Raw genomic sequence first — 16,804 nt, 5'->3', positions numbered from 1 at the left:
GCGTCTGCCTTTGGCTCAGAGTGTGATCCCTAGGTCCTGGGATTGAGTCCTGCATCAGGTTCCCTGCAGGGAGCCTGCTTCTCCCTCTGCCTATGTCTGCCTCTCTCTGTGTCTCTCTCATGAATGAATAAAAGCTTAAAAAAAAAAAAAAAGAATTGAGACTCTGTTATAGTATCCGTGCCACAGATCACCCTCCTCCTTGAAGTAGCAACTCCTCACCTTGTTTTTCTGCAGGCTCCACAGCCTTATTTGCTTTCTTCTTTCTTCATGAGGTATATAAACCAGTCTGTGTTTTTGTAAGCCTGAGTCAGTTCATGTATTAAGGCCCCCTGTCTATATGCATATTTATTGCCTTACAAAAACCCTAGAGTTTAACTGGGCATTTTTTGACCTGTGAGAAGACATTTGCCTTCCTTCCAATATGTATTTAATAAGATTCTACTATAGAAACAATAATACCAGATGCTAAGATCCTAAGATGTAGTGTTATTTTTATTTCTGTATGTTTAACCATCTATAGATAAATGTTCACAGTTAGAAGCCTTCAGAGACCAAAAGTCAGACTTGACCAGATACTTTCTGAATGAATAAATGAACACCATTGTTTTATCCTCCCCAAAGAGGCTGTAAATACCTGTATTTACTCCTTAGTACTCTAGACCGCTCTGTTCTTGTAGTTTGAGAGCAAATATTTAGATGTGTAAATTCCTATTTCTATAGTACTGGTAAATTCACAGGATTTCACAGTAGAACTAAGACTTGAACCTTTCTTCTCCTTCCTAGTTCCTTTAAAATAGTAATTGAGTAGCATTGGATAATACTTTCTTGAAAATGAATGTATATTTCCCATGCATTAGTCAAATACATGTGCTTTGGGTTTTTATAGTGACCTAAGTGGATAAAGAATAAAGCACCAATTTTTTTTTTTAATGACTACCTTATAGAGTTGGATCTCCTGTTTACAGGAAGCAGGAAAGAGGCAGGATCTTACTGCCTAAAATACAGAGGTCTGGGACAGTCATAGGGAGCAGCAGAATCTTCACCATGGAGTTATGTAGGCAGGTGAACACCTACTTGAAGTCATGAGTGTACAGGTGGGAAGAACAATATATCTGTATATAGTGACTGCCGTGATACTTGGAAAGAACATGAAAAAATGAGTAAAGCTTCAACTTCCAAAACTATGCTATGGAAGAAAATGAGCAAGAGCAGCGTGAACAAATCTAACTTTGTTCATTTGTTCCAAACTATTCTTGAGTATAATCCTAAATCACATCCTTATATTCTATAAAATGTTGGGAAGGAGGTCCACCTTATGCTGTTGACATGTTACAGATGTTAAAAATGATGTCATGTTCTACTACCTGTGGAGCTACCTGTGGCAGATATAAAGGGGACATTCAAGAACATCTGGCCCAATTCTTCTTCCACTTTAGGAAAGAGGCAGCTGAGGTCCAGAAGTGAAATGACTTGTTGCATGTCAGCAGCATTAGAATTCACTCCCAAGATTCAGCAGCTAGTGTATTCCCTCCTGGGTGGTGTCATGTAATGGTAAGGTGAACAGAGATGTCGAGGGGGCATTTCCTCTTAAAACCAAGGTATCGGGGCAAGATGGCGGAGGAGCAGGGTCTCCAGGTCACCTGTCCTCAGCAAATTACCTAGAAAACCATCCAATCATCCTGAAAACCTACGAATTCGGCCTGAGATTTAAAGAGAGACCAGCTGGAACGCTCCAGTGAGAAGAGTTCGCGCTTCTATCAAGGTAGGAAGACGGGGAAAAAGAAATAAAGACACAAAAGGCCTCCGAGGGGGAGGGGCCCCGCGAGGAGCCGGGCTGAGGCCGGGGCGAGTGTCCCCAGGACAGGAGAGCCCCGTCCCGGAGGAGCAGGAGCTGCACCGACCTTCCCCGCGGAAAGGGGCTCCCCGGGAATTGGAGCAGGATCCCCAGAAAGGCGGGGACGCCCTCGGGCTCCCTGGGACAGTAACAGAGGAACTGCGCCCCGGAGAGTGCGCCGAGCTCCCTAAGGGCTGCAGCGCTCGGCGGGACCCGGAGCAGCTCGGAGGGGTTCGGGCGGCGGCTCCGCGGAGGGGGCTGCGGGGCTCCGGGAACAGCTCGGCGGCGGCTCGGGCGGAGGAAGAAGCTCCGCGCGGAGGGGGCTGCGCGGCTCCGGGAACAGCTCGGAGGGGCTCGGGCGGCGGCTCCGCGGAGGGGGCTGCACCGCCGGGAGCGCGAATCCAACAGCGCAGGCCCCGGAGCACAGGGCGCCGGGACACAGCCCAGGATCCGGCCTCCCCCGGGACAGGCAGAGGCCGGGAGGGCCCAGGACAGCAAGGACGCTCCTGCCTGGAACTGAGCAGATCAGCGGCCCCGCCCCGGAGCCCCCAGGCCCTGCAGAAGGAGAGCCCCGGAGCTACTGCGGGGGCTGGATCCAGGGTCCCAGAGCTGCCCCCGCCACTGTGGCTTCCTCCCGGGGCCTCACGGGGTCAACAACCCCCACCGAGCCCTGCACCAGGCAGGGGCAGAGCAGCTCCCCCAAGTGCCAACACCTGAGAATCAGCACAGCAGGCCCCTCCCCCAGAAGACCAGCGAGACGGACCAGTTCCAGGGGAAGTCAAGGGACTTAAACTACACAGAATCGGAAGATACTCCCCCGTGGTTTTTTTTGTTTTTTGTTTTTTTTTGTTTTTGTTTTTGTTTTTTGGTTTTTTTTTTGTTTTGTTTCGCGCCTTTTTTTTTTCTCTCTTTCTTCTTGATTTCTGATTGCTTCCCCCACCCCCACTTTTTTCTTTTTTCTCCTTTCTTTCTTTTTCTTTCTTTTTCTTCTCTTTTTCCCCTATTTTTTTCTTCTTTCTCTTTTTTCTTTTTCTCTTTTCTTTCCTTCTCTCTCTTTTTCTCCTTTTCCCAATACAACTTGTTTTTGGCCACTCTGCACTGAACAAAATGACTAGAAGGAAAACCCCTCAAAAAAAAGAATCAGAAACAGCCCACTCTCCCACAGAGTTACAAAATATGGATTACAATTCAATGTCAGAAAGCCAATTCAGAAGCACTATTTTACAGCTACTGGTGGCTCTAGAAAAAACCATAAAGGACTCAAGAGACTTCATGACTGCAGAATTTAGATCTAATCAGGCAGAAATTAAAAATCAATTAAATGAGATGCAATCCAAGCTAGAAGTCCTAACGACGAGGCTTGACGAGGTGGAAGAACGAGTGAGTGACATAGAAGACAAGTTGATGGCAAAGAGGGAAACTGAGGAAAAAAGAGACAGGCAATTAAAAGACCATGAGGATAGATTAAGGGAAATAAATGATAGCCTGAGGAAGAAAAACCTACGTTTAATTGGGGTTCCCGAGGGCGCGGAAAGGGACAGAGGGCCAGAATATGTATTTGAACAAATCCTAGCTGAAAACTTTCCGAATCTGGGAAGAGAAACAGGCATTCAGATCCAGGAAATAGAGAGATCCCCCCCTAAAATCAACAAAAACCGTTCAACACCTCGACATTTAATAGTCAAGCTTGCAAATTCCAAAGATAAGGAGAAGATCCTTAAAGCAGCAAGAGAAAAAAAGTCCCTGACTTTTATGGGGAGGAATATTAGGGTAACAGCAGACCTCTCCACAGAGACCTGGCAGGCCAGAAAGGGCTGGCAGGATATATTCAGGGTCCTAAATGAAAAGAACATGCAACCAAGAATACTTTACCCCGCAAGGCTTTCATTCAAAATGGAAGGAGAGATAAAGAGCTTCCAAGACAGGCAGGAACTGAAAGAATATGTAACCTCCAAACCACTCTGCAAGAAATTTTAAGGGGGACTCTTAAAATTCCCCTTTAAGAAGAAGTTCAGTGGAACAATCCACAGAAACAAGGACTGAATAGATATGATGACACTAAACTCATATCTATCAATAGTAACTCTGAATGTGAACGGGCTTAATGACCCCATCAAAAGGCGCAGGGTTTCAGACTGGATAAAAAAGCAGGACCCATCTATTTGCTGTCTACAAGAGACTCATTTTAGACAGAAGGACACCTACAACCTGAAAATAAAAGGTTGGAGAACCATTTACCATTCAAATGGTCCTCAAAAGAAAGCAGGGGTTGCCATCCTTATATCAGATAAATTAAAATTTACCCCGAAGACTATAGTGAGAGATGAAGAGGGACACTATCTCATACTCAAAGGATCTATCCAACAAGAGGACTTAACACTCCTCAATATATATGCCCCGAATGTGGGAGCTGCCAAATATTTAAACCAATTAATAACCAAACTCAAGAAATACCTTGATAATAATACACTTATACTTGGTGACTTCAATCTAGCTCTTTCTACCCTGGATAGGTCTTCTAAGCACAACATCTCCAAAGAAACGAGAGCTTTAAATGATACACTGGACCAGATGGATTTCACAGATATCTACAGAACTTTACATCCAAACTCAACTGAATACACATTCTTCTCAAGTGCACATGGAACTTTCTCCAGAATAGACCACATACTGGGTCACAAATCGGGTCTGAACCGATACCAAAAGATCGGGATAGTCCCCTGTATATTCTCAGACCATAATGCCTTGAAATTAGAACTTAATCACAACAAGAAATATGGAAGGACCACAAACACGTGGAGGTTAAGGACCATCCTGCTAAAAGATGAAAAGGTCAACCAGGAAATTAAGGAAGAATTAAAAAGATTCATGGAAACTAATGAAAATGAAGATACAACCGTTCAAAATCTTTGGGATGCAGCAAAAGCAGTCCTGAGGGGGAAATACATCGCAATACAAGCATACATTCAAAAACTGGAAAGATCTCAAATTCAAAAGCTCACCTTACACATAAAGGAACTAGAGAAAAAGCAACAAATAGACCCCACCCCCAGCAGAAGAAGAGAGTTAATTAAAATTCGAGCAGAACTCAATGATATCGAGACCAAAAGAACTGTGGAACAGATCAACAGAACCAGGAGTTGGTTCTTTGAAAGAATTAATAAGATAGATAAACCATTAGCCAACCTTATTAAAAAGAAGAGAGAGAAGACTCAAATTAATAAAATCATGAATGAGAAAGGGGACATCACTACCAACACCAAGGAAATACAAACGATTTTAAAAACATATTATGAACAGCTGTACGCCAATAAATTAGGAAATCTAGAAGAAATGGACGCATTCCTGGAAAGCCACAAACTACCAAAACTGGAGCAGGAAGAAATAGAAAACCTGAACAGGCCAATAACCAGGGAGGAAATTGAAGCAGTCATCAAAAACCTCCCAAGACACAAGAGTCCAGGGCCAGATGGCTTCCCAGGGGAATTCTATCAAACGTTTAAAGAAGAAATCATACCTATTCTACTAAAGCTGTTTGGAAAGATAGAAAGAGATGGAGTACTTCCAAATTCGTTCTATGAGGCCAGCATCACCTTAATTCCGAAACAAAGACCCCACCAAAAAGGAGAATTACAGACCAATATCCCTGATGAACATGGATGCAAAAATTCTCAACAAGATACTAGCCAATAGGATCCAACAACACATTAAGAAAATTATTCACCATGACCAAGTAGGATTTATCCCTGGGACACAAGGCTGGTTCAACACTCGTAAAACCATCAATGTGATTCATCATATCAGCAAGAGAAAAACCAAGAACCATATGATACTCTCATTAGATGCAGAGAAAGCATTTGACAAAATACAGCATCCATTCCTGATCAAAACCCTTCAGAGTGTTGGGATAGAGGGAACTTTCCTCGACATCTTAAAAGCCATCTACGAAAAGCCCACAGCAAATATCATTCTCAATGGGGAAGCACTGGGAGCCTTTCCCCTAAGATCAGGAACAAGACAGGGATGTCCACTCTCACCACTGCTGTTCAACATAGTTCTGGAAGTCCTCGCCTCAGCAATCAGACAACAAAAAGACATTAAAGGCATTCAAATTGGCAAAGAAGAAGTCAAACTCTCCCTCTTCGCCGATGACATGATACTCTACATAGAAAACCCAAAAGCCTCCACCCCCAGATTGCTAGAACTCATACAGCAATTTGGTAGCGTGGCAGGATACAAAATCAATGCCCAGAAATCAATGGCATTTCTATACACTAACAATGAGACTGAAGAAAGAGAAATTAAGGAGTCAATCCCATTTACAATTGCACCCAAAAGCATAAGATACCTAGGAATAAACCTAACCAAAGAGGTAAAAGATCTATACCCTAAAAACTATAGAACACTTCTGAAAGAAATTGAGGAAGACACAAAGAGATGGAAAAATATTCCATGCTCATGGATTGGCAGAATTAATATTGTAAAAATGTCAATGTTACCCAGGGCAATTTATACGTTTAATGCAATCCCTATCAAAATACCATGGACTTTCTTCAGAGAGTTAGAACAAATTATTTTAAGATTTGTGTGGAATCAGAAAAGACCCCGAATAGCCAGGGGAATTTTAAAAAAGAAAACCTTAGCTGGGGGCATCACAATGCCAGATTTCAGGTTGTATTACAAAGCTGTGGTCATCAAGACAGTGTGGTACTGGCACAAAAACAGACACATAGATCAATGGAACAGAATAGAGAACCCAGAAGTGGACCCTGAAATGTACGGCCATCTAATATTCGATAAAGGAGGAAAGACTATCCATTGGAAGAAAGACAGTCTCTTCAATAAATGGTGCTGGGAAAATTGGACATCCACATGCAGAAGAATGAAACTGGACCACTCTCTTTCACCATACACAAAGATAAACTCAAAATGGATGAGAGATCTAAATGTGAGACAAGATTCCATCAAAATCCTAGAGGAGAACACAGGCAACACCCTTTTTGAACTTGGCCACAGTAACTTCTTGCAAGATACATCCACGAAGGCAAAAGAAACAAAAGCAAAAATGAACTATTGGGACTTCATCAAGATAAGAAGCTTTTGCACAGCAAAGGATACAGTCAACAAAACTAAAAGACAACCTACAGAATGGGAGAAGATATTTGTAAATGACATATCAGATAAAGGGCTAGTTTCCAAAATCTATAAAGAACTTATTAAACTCAACACCAAAGAAACAAACAATCCAATCATGAAATGGGCAAAAGACATGAAGAGAAACCTCACAGAGGAAGACATGGACATGGCCAACATGCACATGAGAAAATGCTCTGCATCACTTGCCATCAGGGAAATACAAATCAAAACCACAATGAGATACCACCTCACACCAGTGAGAATGGGGAAAATTAACAAGGCAGGAAACAACAAATGTTGGAGAGGATGCGGAGAAAAGGGAACCCTCTTACACTGTTGGTGGGAATGTGAACTGGTGCAGCCACTCTGGAAAACTGTGTGGAGGTTCCTCAAAGAGTTAAAAATAGACCTGCCCTACGACCCAGCAATTGCACTGTTGGGGATTTACCCCAAAGATTCAGATGCAATGAAACGTCGGGACACCTGCACCCCGATGTTTCTATCAGCAATGGCCACAATAGCCAAACTGTGGAAGGAGCCTCGGTGTCCATCGAAAGATGAATGGATAAAGAAGATGTGGTTTATGTATACAATGGGATATTACTCAGCAATTAGAAACGACAAATACCCACCATTTGCTTCAACGTGGATGGAACTGGAGGGTATTATGCTGAGTGAAATAAGTCAATCGGAGAAGGACAAACAGTGTATGTTCTCATTCATTTGGGGAATATGAATAATAGTGAAAGGGAATATAAAGGAAGGGAAAAGAAATGTTGGGAAATATCAGGAAGGGAGACAGAACATAAAGACTCCTAACTCGGGGAAACGAACTAGGGGTGGTGGAAGGGGAGGAGGGCGGGTGTTGGAGGGGAATGGGTGACGGGCACTGAGGTGGACACTTGACGGGATGAGCACTGGGTGTTTTTCTGTATGTTGGTAAATTAAACACCAATAAAAGTTAAAAAAAATAAAAAAAAAAAAAAAAAAAAAAACAAGGTATCTCAGAATATGAAGAATGACATAAACTCAGGGGAAAAAATGGCTTTGCTTATCTTCTGTCTCCTTTCTTTCAAGACTCTGAACTTGCCTTGATGTACAATGATTCTTCTGTCTTGGAAAACCATCATTTGGCCGTGGGCTTTAAGTTGCTTCAGGAAGAAAACTGTGATATTTTCCAGAATTTGACCAAAAAGCAAAGACAATCATTAAGGAAGATGGTCATTGACATCGTAAGTAGCTGATAAAAGCAAGAAAGAGAGTTGTGATACAAGTGGTTTTTTTAAAGAGTAAGAATGAGATGAGTATCAGAAAGAGAACTTCATGTTTCAGAACTTGTTGCCCCTTCCATTCAAGATGCCGCCCATGCTGCTGGCAGTGAGGTTCTGTAATAGGTTGTCTCCTTCTAGCAGTTTGGAGTTAAGAATAGTGACAGCCTGCCACCATCATTCTAGTTTTATTACCTGAATTTCTCCAGGCTGGTGGCAGGCAGGGAGAAATACTAACAGAAGCAGTTAGTTCAAATGGATTTTTTTCCACTAGCAAAAATGGAAAATAAGTTTATGTCAATAGACAGTGCTGTTAACAAACACCCATGACTTTCCTTTATGCATATTATTTTCAGTGGTTACAAAATACAGTCAAACCTCTGGTTATCAAAAACTTACTGTTAAGCTTTGTACATACAAAGGCAGAAATTATCTGTCTTGGATCAGAAAATTAACCAGAATATTCTGTTTCTCAAGTATTCTGTGAGCAATGTTGAATTACTTGGTCATAATCCAGGTACCACTTTCTAGTCTAAGGACTGGAAAAAAACTTCAGAACATGTGCCTGATTTCTTATCTGTGGGGATATCGTCCCCGTTTTTCAAGTGTTTGCTGGTTGCTGACCTTCTGTATATTGCACATGTTTCTCTGTGCTTCAAGAAAATCTACAGCAAAGCAGAGGAGACGTCCTGAAGGAGCAGTACAGAATTCCATTCACTACTGTCAGATGCCTTAGTGTTCGTCCATTTCTTTCACGTTTGGGGTTAACATTTTCATGTGCAAATTCTGACTTTCTCCTGGACTTTGTTATTTACGGAAATACTCTTTTAAGGTTCTTGCGACAGACATGTCAAAACACATGAATCTACTGGCTGATTTGAAGACTATGGTTGAAACTAAGAAAGTGACAAGTTCTGGAGTTCTTCTTCTGGATAATTATTCTGATAGGATTCAGGTAAAGCATCATTTGAATTTGTTCTGTGTTTGTGTACACATATGTCTGTGTATAACTTTGATAAGATTTGTTTCCTTTCTTCCAGCTTATAATGTTAGTAATTATAAGCAGAATTTTTTAACCAAATTCTTAGTCGTGAGAATTAACCAAGTAAAAATCTCTTTGTCTTTTCATTTGCATATGCATTTAAAAAAAAACCCTCAATGTCTCACAAAGCCAATACTTAAGCAGCTTGAATTTAATCAGCCATGGGCACACATAAACAGTTTCTCATGATATGTAGGTACAGTGGAAGTGACATTATCTGGGGCTATTAATACAAGTGTGAACCATACACAGACACATCATAGTTGAGCTGTTGGGAAGGAATCTTACACTACATGTATTTTTAAGTGTCACAGTCACCCACTGTGAATTTCTAGTAAAAAAACAAAACAAAACAAAAAAAACGAGCAAGAAGAAGCAGCTGAATAAAGCATTGGTCTATTTTAATAGGTCCTTCAGAATATGGTGCACTGTGCAGACCTGAGCAACCCCACAAAGCCTCTCCAGCTGTATCGCCAGTGGACTGACCGCATAATGGAGGAGTTCTTCCGCCAAGGAGACCGAGAGAGGGAGCGGGGCATGGAGATAAGTCCTATGTGTGACAAGCACAATGCATCTGTGGAAAAATCACAGGTGACGCATTAAGCATAAAGTTTGCAGAGCGAACAAGACTCCACCCTGAACATTTGGTCACTTCATATACACATCATGCAGTATTTCACTGGGTCTTTCAAATGACTTTGTTTTTGAGAGGCTCAATTTCGCATTCGTGTTTATGAGCCAAGAAACTGTCATTCTTCTGATTTTTATTCATATGGTCATATATTCATTTCTCATGACACTATATTCATCCATTACATCTATATTCCTATAGTATATACATCCAGAGAGAAGTTGGGCCATCTGAACTCATAAGTGAATTCAGTGATATGAAGGCATGGAGTACCTGGTTCTGATTTCAGTTACCTGGATTCACTTATAAATTGGCCATTCTAAAATAAAATCCAGGTCGAATGCCCAAGCCCAACTGTGTAAACAAAGAGATATTTTTTACATCATAAACATACTCTTGAACTAAGAGCACTTGCTAATTTTCACCAGCTAGTGACAACACTTTTATATGGTCTGTTGCCTCAAATAGTGGCTATTATACCAAACTCAGGCTAGAAGTCTTCTGCTCAGTGTTTGTGGGCTATGTTCTGTATTTTGTATTTTAATGTAAATTATATATATTTATGGATATAAATTGTCATCATCAAGTCATCATCAAGTACGTTTGCAGGATCTAGTTCACCTTTCATTGTTTCTCAGTCCCAAGTCTTACACTCAAATTGGAATTGTTTTGTTTTGTTTAAACCAGGTGGGCTTCATAGACTATATTGTTCATCCTCTCTGGGAGACGTGGGCGGACCTTGTGCATCCTGACGCCCAGGACATTCTGGACACTTTGGAGGACAATCGTGAATGGTACCAGAGCACAATTCCTCAGAGCCCCTCGCCGGCACCAGATGAGCAGGAGGAAGGCAGGCAGGGTCAAACCGAGAAGTTCCAATTTGAGCTAACTTTAGAGGAGGACGGCGAATCCGACACCGAAAAGGACAGTGGAAGTCAGGTTGAAGAAGACACTAGCTGCAGTGACTCCAAGACCCTCTGTACTCAAGACTCGGAGTCTACCGAGATCCCCCTTGATGAGCAAGTGGAAGAGGAGACAGTAGGGGAAGAAGAAGACAGCCAGCCCGAAGCCTGCGTAATAGAAGACCATTCTCCTGACACGTAACGGTGCAAAGAAGGGCACCTTTTCTTTTTAATTTTTTTCTTTTCTTTTTTTTTTTAATTTAAGTAGAAAAATTGTTTCCAAAGTGCATGTCACATGCCACAACCATGGTCACACCTCACTGTCATCTGCCAGGATGTTTGTTGAACAAAACTGACCTTGACTACTCAGTCTGGCGCTCAGGAATATTGTAACCAGTTTTTTCACCTCCATGTCATCAGAGCAAGGGGAACATCTTCACGAACAGCATTTTAACAAGATTTCAGCTTGGTAAAGAGCTGACAAAACAGAGAAAAATCAACTCCAAAATGTTTTCAAGGGAGTGTGGCTCATCGGGCAGCCCAAACATTGATATGCTTTGGGGTTTCTTTACTTTTAATTTGTTTGCAATATTTTCAGCAGAAAGAAAGCATTACACAGACAGAGCGAACTCACAGATGAAGCAACGAATGTGTCAGGAACAGGACACAGCACAGATCTGTTACCAGGAGGAAGATAAGATGAGCCACAGCAACTGCATAATTTTCTAATTTCAAGTCTTCCTGATACGTGACTGAACAGTGCGGTCCAGTGAGCTGCACTGACCTCTACATTTTGTATGATATGTAAAACAGATTTTTTGTAGAGCTTACTTTTATTATTAAATGTATTGAGGTATTATATTTAAAAAAACTATGTTCAAAACTTCATCTGCCACTGGTTATTTTTTTCTAAGGAGTAACTTGCAAGTTTTCAGTACAAATCTGTGCTACACTGGATAAATCTGATTTATGAATTTTACTTGCACCTTATAGTTCATAGCAATTAACTAATTTGTAGTGATTCATGGTTTTATATACCAATGACTTCCATATTTTAAAACAAAACCCAACTTTATGTTGCAGGAAACCCTTTTTTGTAGGTCTTCATTTACTTTCATTTCAATCTTTTCAGATAAGCAGAGTTGCTCTCACTGACATTTTTTTTCACGATGTACAGAGTGAATATTTGTTCTGTAATACTTTGATGTGCATCCTGTCTAATGTGTCTTAAGCCTCATAAACGATCATCAGTTGGTGTTGTCTGAAGCAAGTAAGAGATATATAAATACCCAGTAGCTAAAATGGTCAGTCTTTTTTAGATATTTTCCTACTTAGTGTCTTCTGATAACTTTTTGCTGTGTCAGTAGACCCTCATTTCACAAGTGCATGTTTTTGTAATAACCCACACATTTTATGCTCATTTTTATTGTTTTCACAGTCAATTGTAGTAAGAAAAGCCTTTTCCCCTTGTGCTGCTTTATTCTTTAGTGTGTGTTTGAACCTCTGTCCATGTTCACTAGATGGGGTCTTATCAAATATATCACCACCATTCTGACTGATGCAAAGAAGCAGGTAGTCAGGCTAGAGTCACCATTCATTTCAACCACGAGACCATATATATGACTAACTTTTACTCTCTGATTTACAGAGAAAAGTTAACAGCTAGCTAGGTGAATTTTAACAATATTAGCAGAATATATTAACGAACACCACTACAACTAATACTTTTTTGTTTCCATGATTTCACCATGGGATTAGGAACTACATGAGGAATATTATTGAGAAGAGATTTTAAGTGTAGCAACTACTCTTCCTTAATGGACAGCCACGTAGTGTAGAAACTGCTTTCTCAATTATTATTGGTCCATGAGTATGTCTTGTAGAGGAGAACTTGAAATGCACAGAGGGAAAGAAGCTGATGCCGATGGCACCAGAAGTCGGGTAATAATATAAGGCCACCCAGAAATACTAGGTTGGGTAAGAAGATTCTACCCAAGTAACAGAGATAATTCTTGGCTGCATTTAAGAACTGTGTTATAATTTTTGACATAGCTCCCCAGTATTTACCTCCAGTTGGCATCCTGGGGTACTTAGTTTGTACTCTCTTCCCATTTCAGCTCTTAATAAAGCACTTACCTTCTCTCTATGAAGTTCTCATTTTTCACATTGATATCCAAGAATTGAAATCGAGGCCAAAAAAAGATATCTGACCAAATGGAAAATAAAAAGTCAAGAAAAGTTGTAACCCTGAAAAACATTTATGTTTGGGATTTCTCAAGATGCGTACTGGGGGCGAATAACTAAGTCATCAGTCAGGGAAATGACCCAAAGCTGAGGATCATCCCTATTCTAGTACCCCGAGATACACAGGGGAACCTTTGATAGAAAAATTATGTAGCTCGGGTCTGTTCTTAAAGCCGAACAAGAATAAACTAATTATCAGATTTCCACACTCCTCCCTGAATAAAAGATCAGTAGTCTTTCAAATAAAGCCCTATGTTTAGCCAAGTGGTTTCACAAGAACACTTGGAAACTCATTTGTTTTAATTTTGTTTGTCCTCGATGGAGGTCTAGAAGAAAAGGCAAACAATCTAGAGTTTATTCCTTTATCCAAAATACTGTCATTCCCTCCTCTCACTAATGCTTGGTATTACCCCCCACAGAGTGCCTAAAGTCTTAATAATAGAAGAAAAATTAAAATAGCAATATATCACAAATCCAGATCCGAAAGGATCTGTAACTGCATTGAAAAACAGAGAGGTGTTTTTGGGTTTGTTTGTTTTTTTCAATTTGTTGGTTTATAATGGTCACATGTTGTGAAGATACTCACCGACGGACAATCAAATTGTAGAAAAGGCATACATAATATCCAGGAGACAGGGACTAATGCACTGTACAATCTGCTTATCCTCTCCCTTCTTTCTCTTTCCTTCTCTCTCGCCAAAGTGTGCTTCAGAATTATACATGGCTTTAAAAAGAACATCCTTGTACAAGTGGCTTTACATTTCCTAAAAATGCCATAAGAAAATGCAATATCTGGGTACTGTATGGGGAAAAAAAATGTCCAAGTTTGCATAAAACCAGAACATTTCAGCTTGCAAGTTACTAAACACAATAATGCTGTTTTATTTTCTCTTAACGTCACTTAAAATTCACAAGAAAATAATGTAGATAGAACAAATTGCAGACAAGGAAAAAAAACTTGAATGAAATGGATTTTATAGAAAGCTTTATGATAATTTTTGAATGCATTATTTATTTTTTGTGCCATGCATTTTTTTCTCACCAAATGACCTTACCTGTAATACAGTCTTGTTTGTCTGTTTACAACCATGTATTTATTGTAATGTACATACTGTAATGTTAATTGTAAATTATCAGTTCTTATTAAAACATCATCCCGTGATGGGATGGTGTTGATATATTTGGAAACTCTTGGTGAGAGAATGAATGGTGTGTATACATACTCCTTGTACATTTTCTTTTCTCCTGTAATATAGTCTTGTCACCTTAGAGCTTGTTTATGGAAGATTCAAGAAAACTATAAAGTACATAAAGATATATAAATTTAAAAAACATAGCTGCAGGTCTTTGGTCCCAGGGCTGTGCCTTAACTTTAACCAATATTTTCTTCTGTTTTGCTGCATATGAAAGTAAGGTAATGGGGGGACTAGGGCTGGGCATTTTACATCCAAGCTTTGAACCAATTGGATTTCTAACCATAGCTAGAAGATTTTGAGACCCTTCTGAGATACAAGCTTTTAAGCACTTCTTGCCTTGAAGCAGCACTGCACGTTTGACTTTTTTCTCCATCCATTGATCAGGAGCTACTTCAGTTAGTTACATCTGATGGTTTTTTGTTTTGTTTTGTTTTTACTTTCAAACACTACTTGGGAAAATATATTGTCCAGTGATAACAAAGTCTTTTTGGCCTCTTAAGCGCATAGGCAAATGAACTTGATTTGAAACTAGAGCCACTGGTCACACATGTTCGTTAGTCATTTACTCATCAGCTTTCTGTCAGGTTAAGAGAATATGTAATAGGAAAAGGTCATTTTTTTAACCTTGGAATTTTTCAACTAAGATCAACCAAATCTCCATAATGTATGTAAATCAATAGATAAAACACATTTTTTGTATGATGCCAATTCATGCAGAAGTGATTGATCATTTGCTAGGATCTGTTTCCGCAAAACTACTATGGCTTTAGAATTTTAAAAATTAACCTTGGCATGATGGCCAACTCCCAAAAGCTATGAAAAGTTCCCAGTGGGTGGTATGGAAACTGCCTCCCACTCTTGCCCAGCCCTCAGAGCACTTGACTTCTCGAGAGATCCTTTTTCTAGGAAAAATGAGCCTCCTGTTATTTTATTCTATTTTTTTTGACACAAACTGTAGATTTTAGCAGCCCTGGCCCAAAGGAATTTGATTACTTTTGTTTTAAACAGTACAAAGGGGACACTATAATTATGAAAAACATCCTGATTTTAGTTGTTTTTAATTTTATTTCTTAGGATACGTTTTCAGAGTGGTAAATTGTGTGTAAGCATTACAAATGATGATTCTTTTAGTGGTTTCTTAGCCTCTCTTACAGCCCATGGGGATAGTACTGTACATCAATACCTTCATATGAAATTTTTATATGCAATGAAAATAAAAGCATGGGTTGATTCTGCCTATTTATGACTCGATCTTTTACAAACAAAAGATTATTCATTTCAAATTGTAGGTCAGTGAGCACAAGTTTCCAAGAGACGGATGACGTGAAAGGACAGGAGGATAGTGACGTAACTTAGTACCAATACTCGTCATCAAATGAAACCAAATAAATTAGGTAGGTTCACCTTGCTATAGGAAAATAAGCCCAAACACTTCAGATGGCCGGTAAGATCAAGCGGTGTTTTCTAAACAGGGCTGTGAAGAGATCTCCTCTGCCTAATGATGCGTTTGGGTGTACCGAGTGACTCAGACATTCAACAGTTCTCTGTTGGGTCAGTACTTACTCCACCAATGACAAGGTCCTAAGATTTCAGCAGAGAACAAGATACAGTTTCTGCTCTCCTGGGCTCATGCCCTGGAAGGGACACAGGCATCAAACACTTCCAAACGTGTGTCAACATTTAAGTGCTCAGTATGAATGAAGCCCCTCTGGGAACCCGAACTTGATCTCTTCTGGAGGGCCAAAGAAGGCTTCCTTAAAACGATTTGGGGCCGAGCGCTGAGGCACAGCGAGAGGTACCCCGGCAAGAAGGAAGAGTGGATAGGAAGAGGAAGGGGGTCCAGAAGAGAAACCACTTGTGAAAGTCCTGATGTACCAATGAGCTTGAGAGCTCTGGGGAAATGGAAGGAAAGTCACCCTCCCCCATTCCTCTTCATCTCTTACCCTGTTTTAATTTCCTTTATAATGCTTACTACAGATTGACATATATACCTGCATATTTGTCCAGTGTCTGTCTCTCCCACCAGAACATAGCTCCATGGGTCTGTTTACACCCAAAACCTGCTTTGTGAACAGTAAGTGTTTAATATTTGTTGAATATATCCACCAAACTGATACTGGATGTAATTCAATCTGATAAGTCATTTTGGGGTCTTAGAGAATTTGTTAAGTTGGTTCCATAAAAATATTTCTGGTTGTTGTTTTTGAGCTTGCTAAGATCCCAGCTAAATAAAGTGTTTAGAGTTTTTTATCTTCCTGCTAACCAAAATCTCTGCTTGCTGCTTCCTCACAAATTTTTTTTTCAGCCTGACAAAAGTAAAAATCCATTTTTTTGTGTGATAAGGAGAGTAAAAATTCCAGCAAAAATGTAATCCTCAGATAACCCCCAAAACTTAATAGAGTAAGGGTAACTAAATAGAATGATATGCTTAGCTCCTCACTAATTTCCTCCCACTAAAGTGAAGAATGACAGTGACTATAACCAAAAGATGCCCGATTCAAGCCTTCAGGGAATTCTTGATTTAACCCAGGTCCTTCAGCGTCAGTGGTCC

General features: G+C 40.3%; 1 protein-coding gene across 17 annotated transcripts in view; it reads left to right on the top strand.

Annotated features, from left to right (window-relative positions):
• Positions 1-15,492, top strand: part of PDE4D (phosphodiesterase 4D) — a 1,379,610-nt gene extending 1,364,118 nt beyond the window's left edge. For all 17 annotated transcript variants that reach the window (XM_041765463.1, XM_041765464.1, XM_041765467.1 and 14 more), the window contains 4 exons: positions 8,048-8,202; positions 9,071-9,193; positions 9,689-9,871; positions 10,599-15,492. In XM_041765463.1, the coding sequence (XP_041621397.1) occupies positions 8,048-8,202; positions 9,071-9,193; positions 9,689-9,871; positions 10,599-11,015 (878 nt within the window). In that variant the 3' untranslated portion in view covers positions 11,016-15,492. The remainder of the gene's footprint in view (positions 1-8,047; positions 8,203-9,070; positions 9,194-9,688; positions 9,872-10,598) is intronic.
• Positions 15,493-16,804: the final 1,312 nt, after the last annotated feature.

The sequence above is a fragment of the Vulpes lagopus genome, chromosome 8, assembly GCF_018345385.1.
Source record: "Vulpes lagopus strain Blue_001 chromosome 8, ASM1834538v1, whole genome shotgun sequence".
Lineage (NCBI taxonomy): Eukaryota > Metazoa > Chordata > Mammalia > Carnivora > Canidae > Vulpes > Vulpes lagopus.
This window is presented reverse-complemented; position numbering and strand designations above follow the sequence as displayed.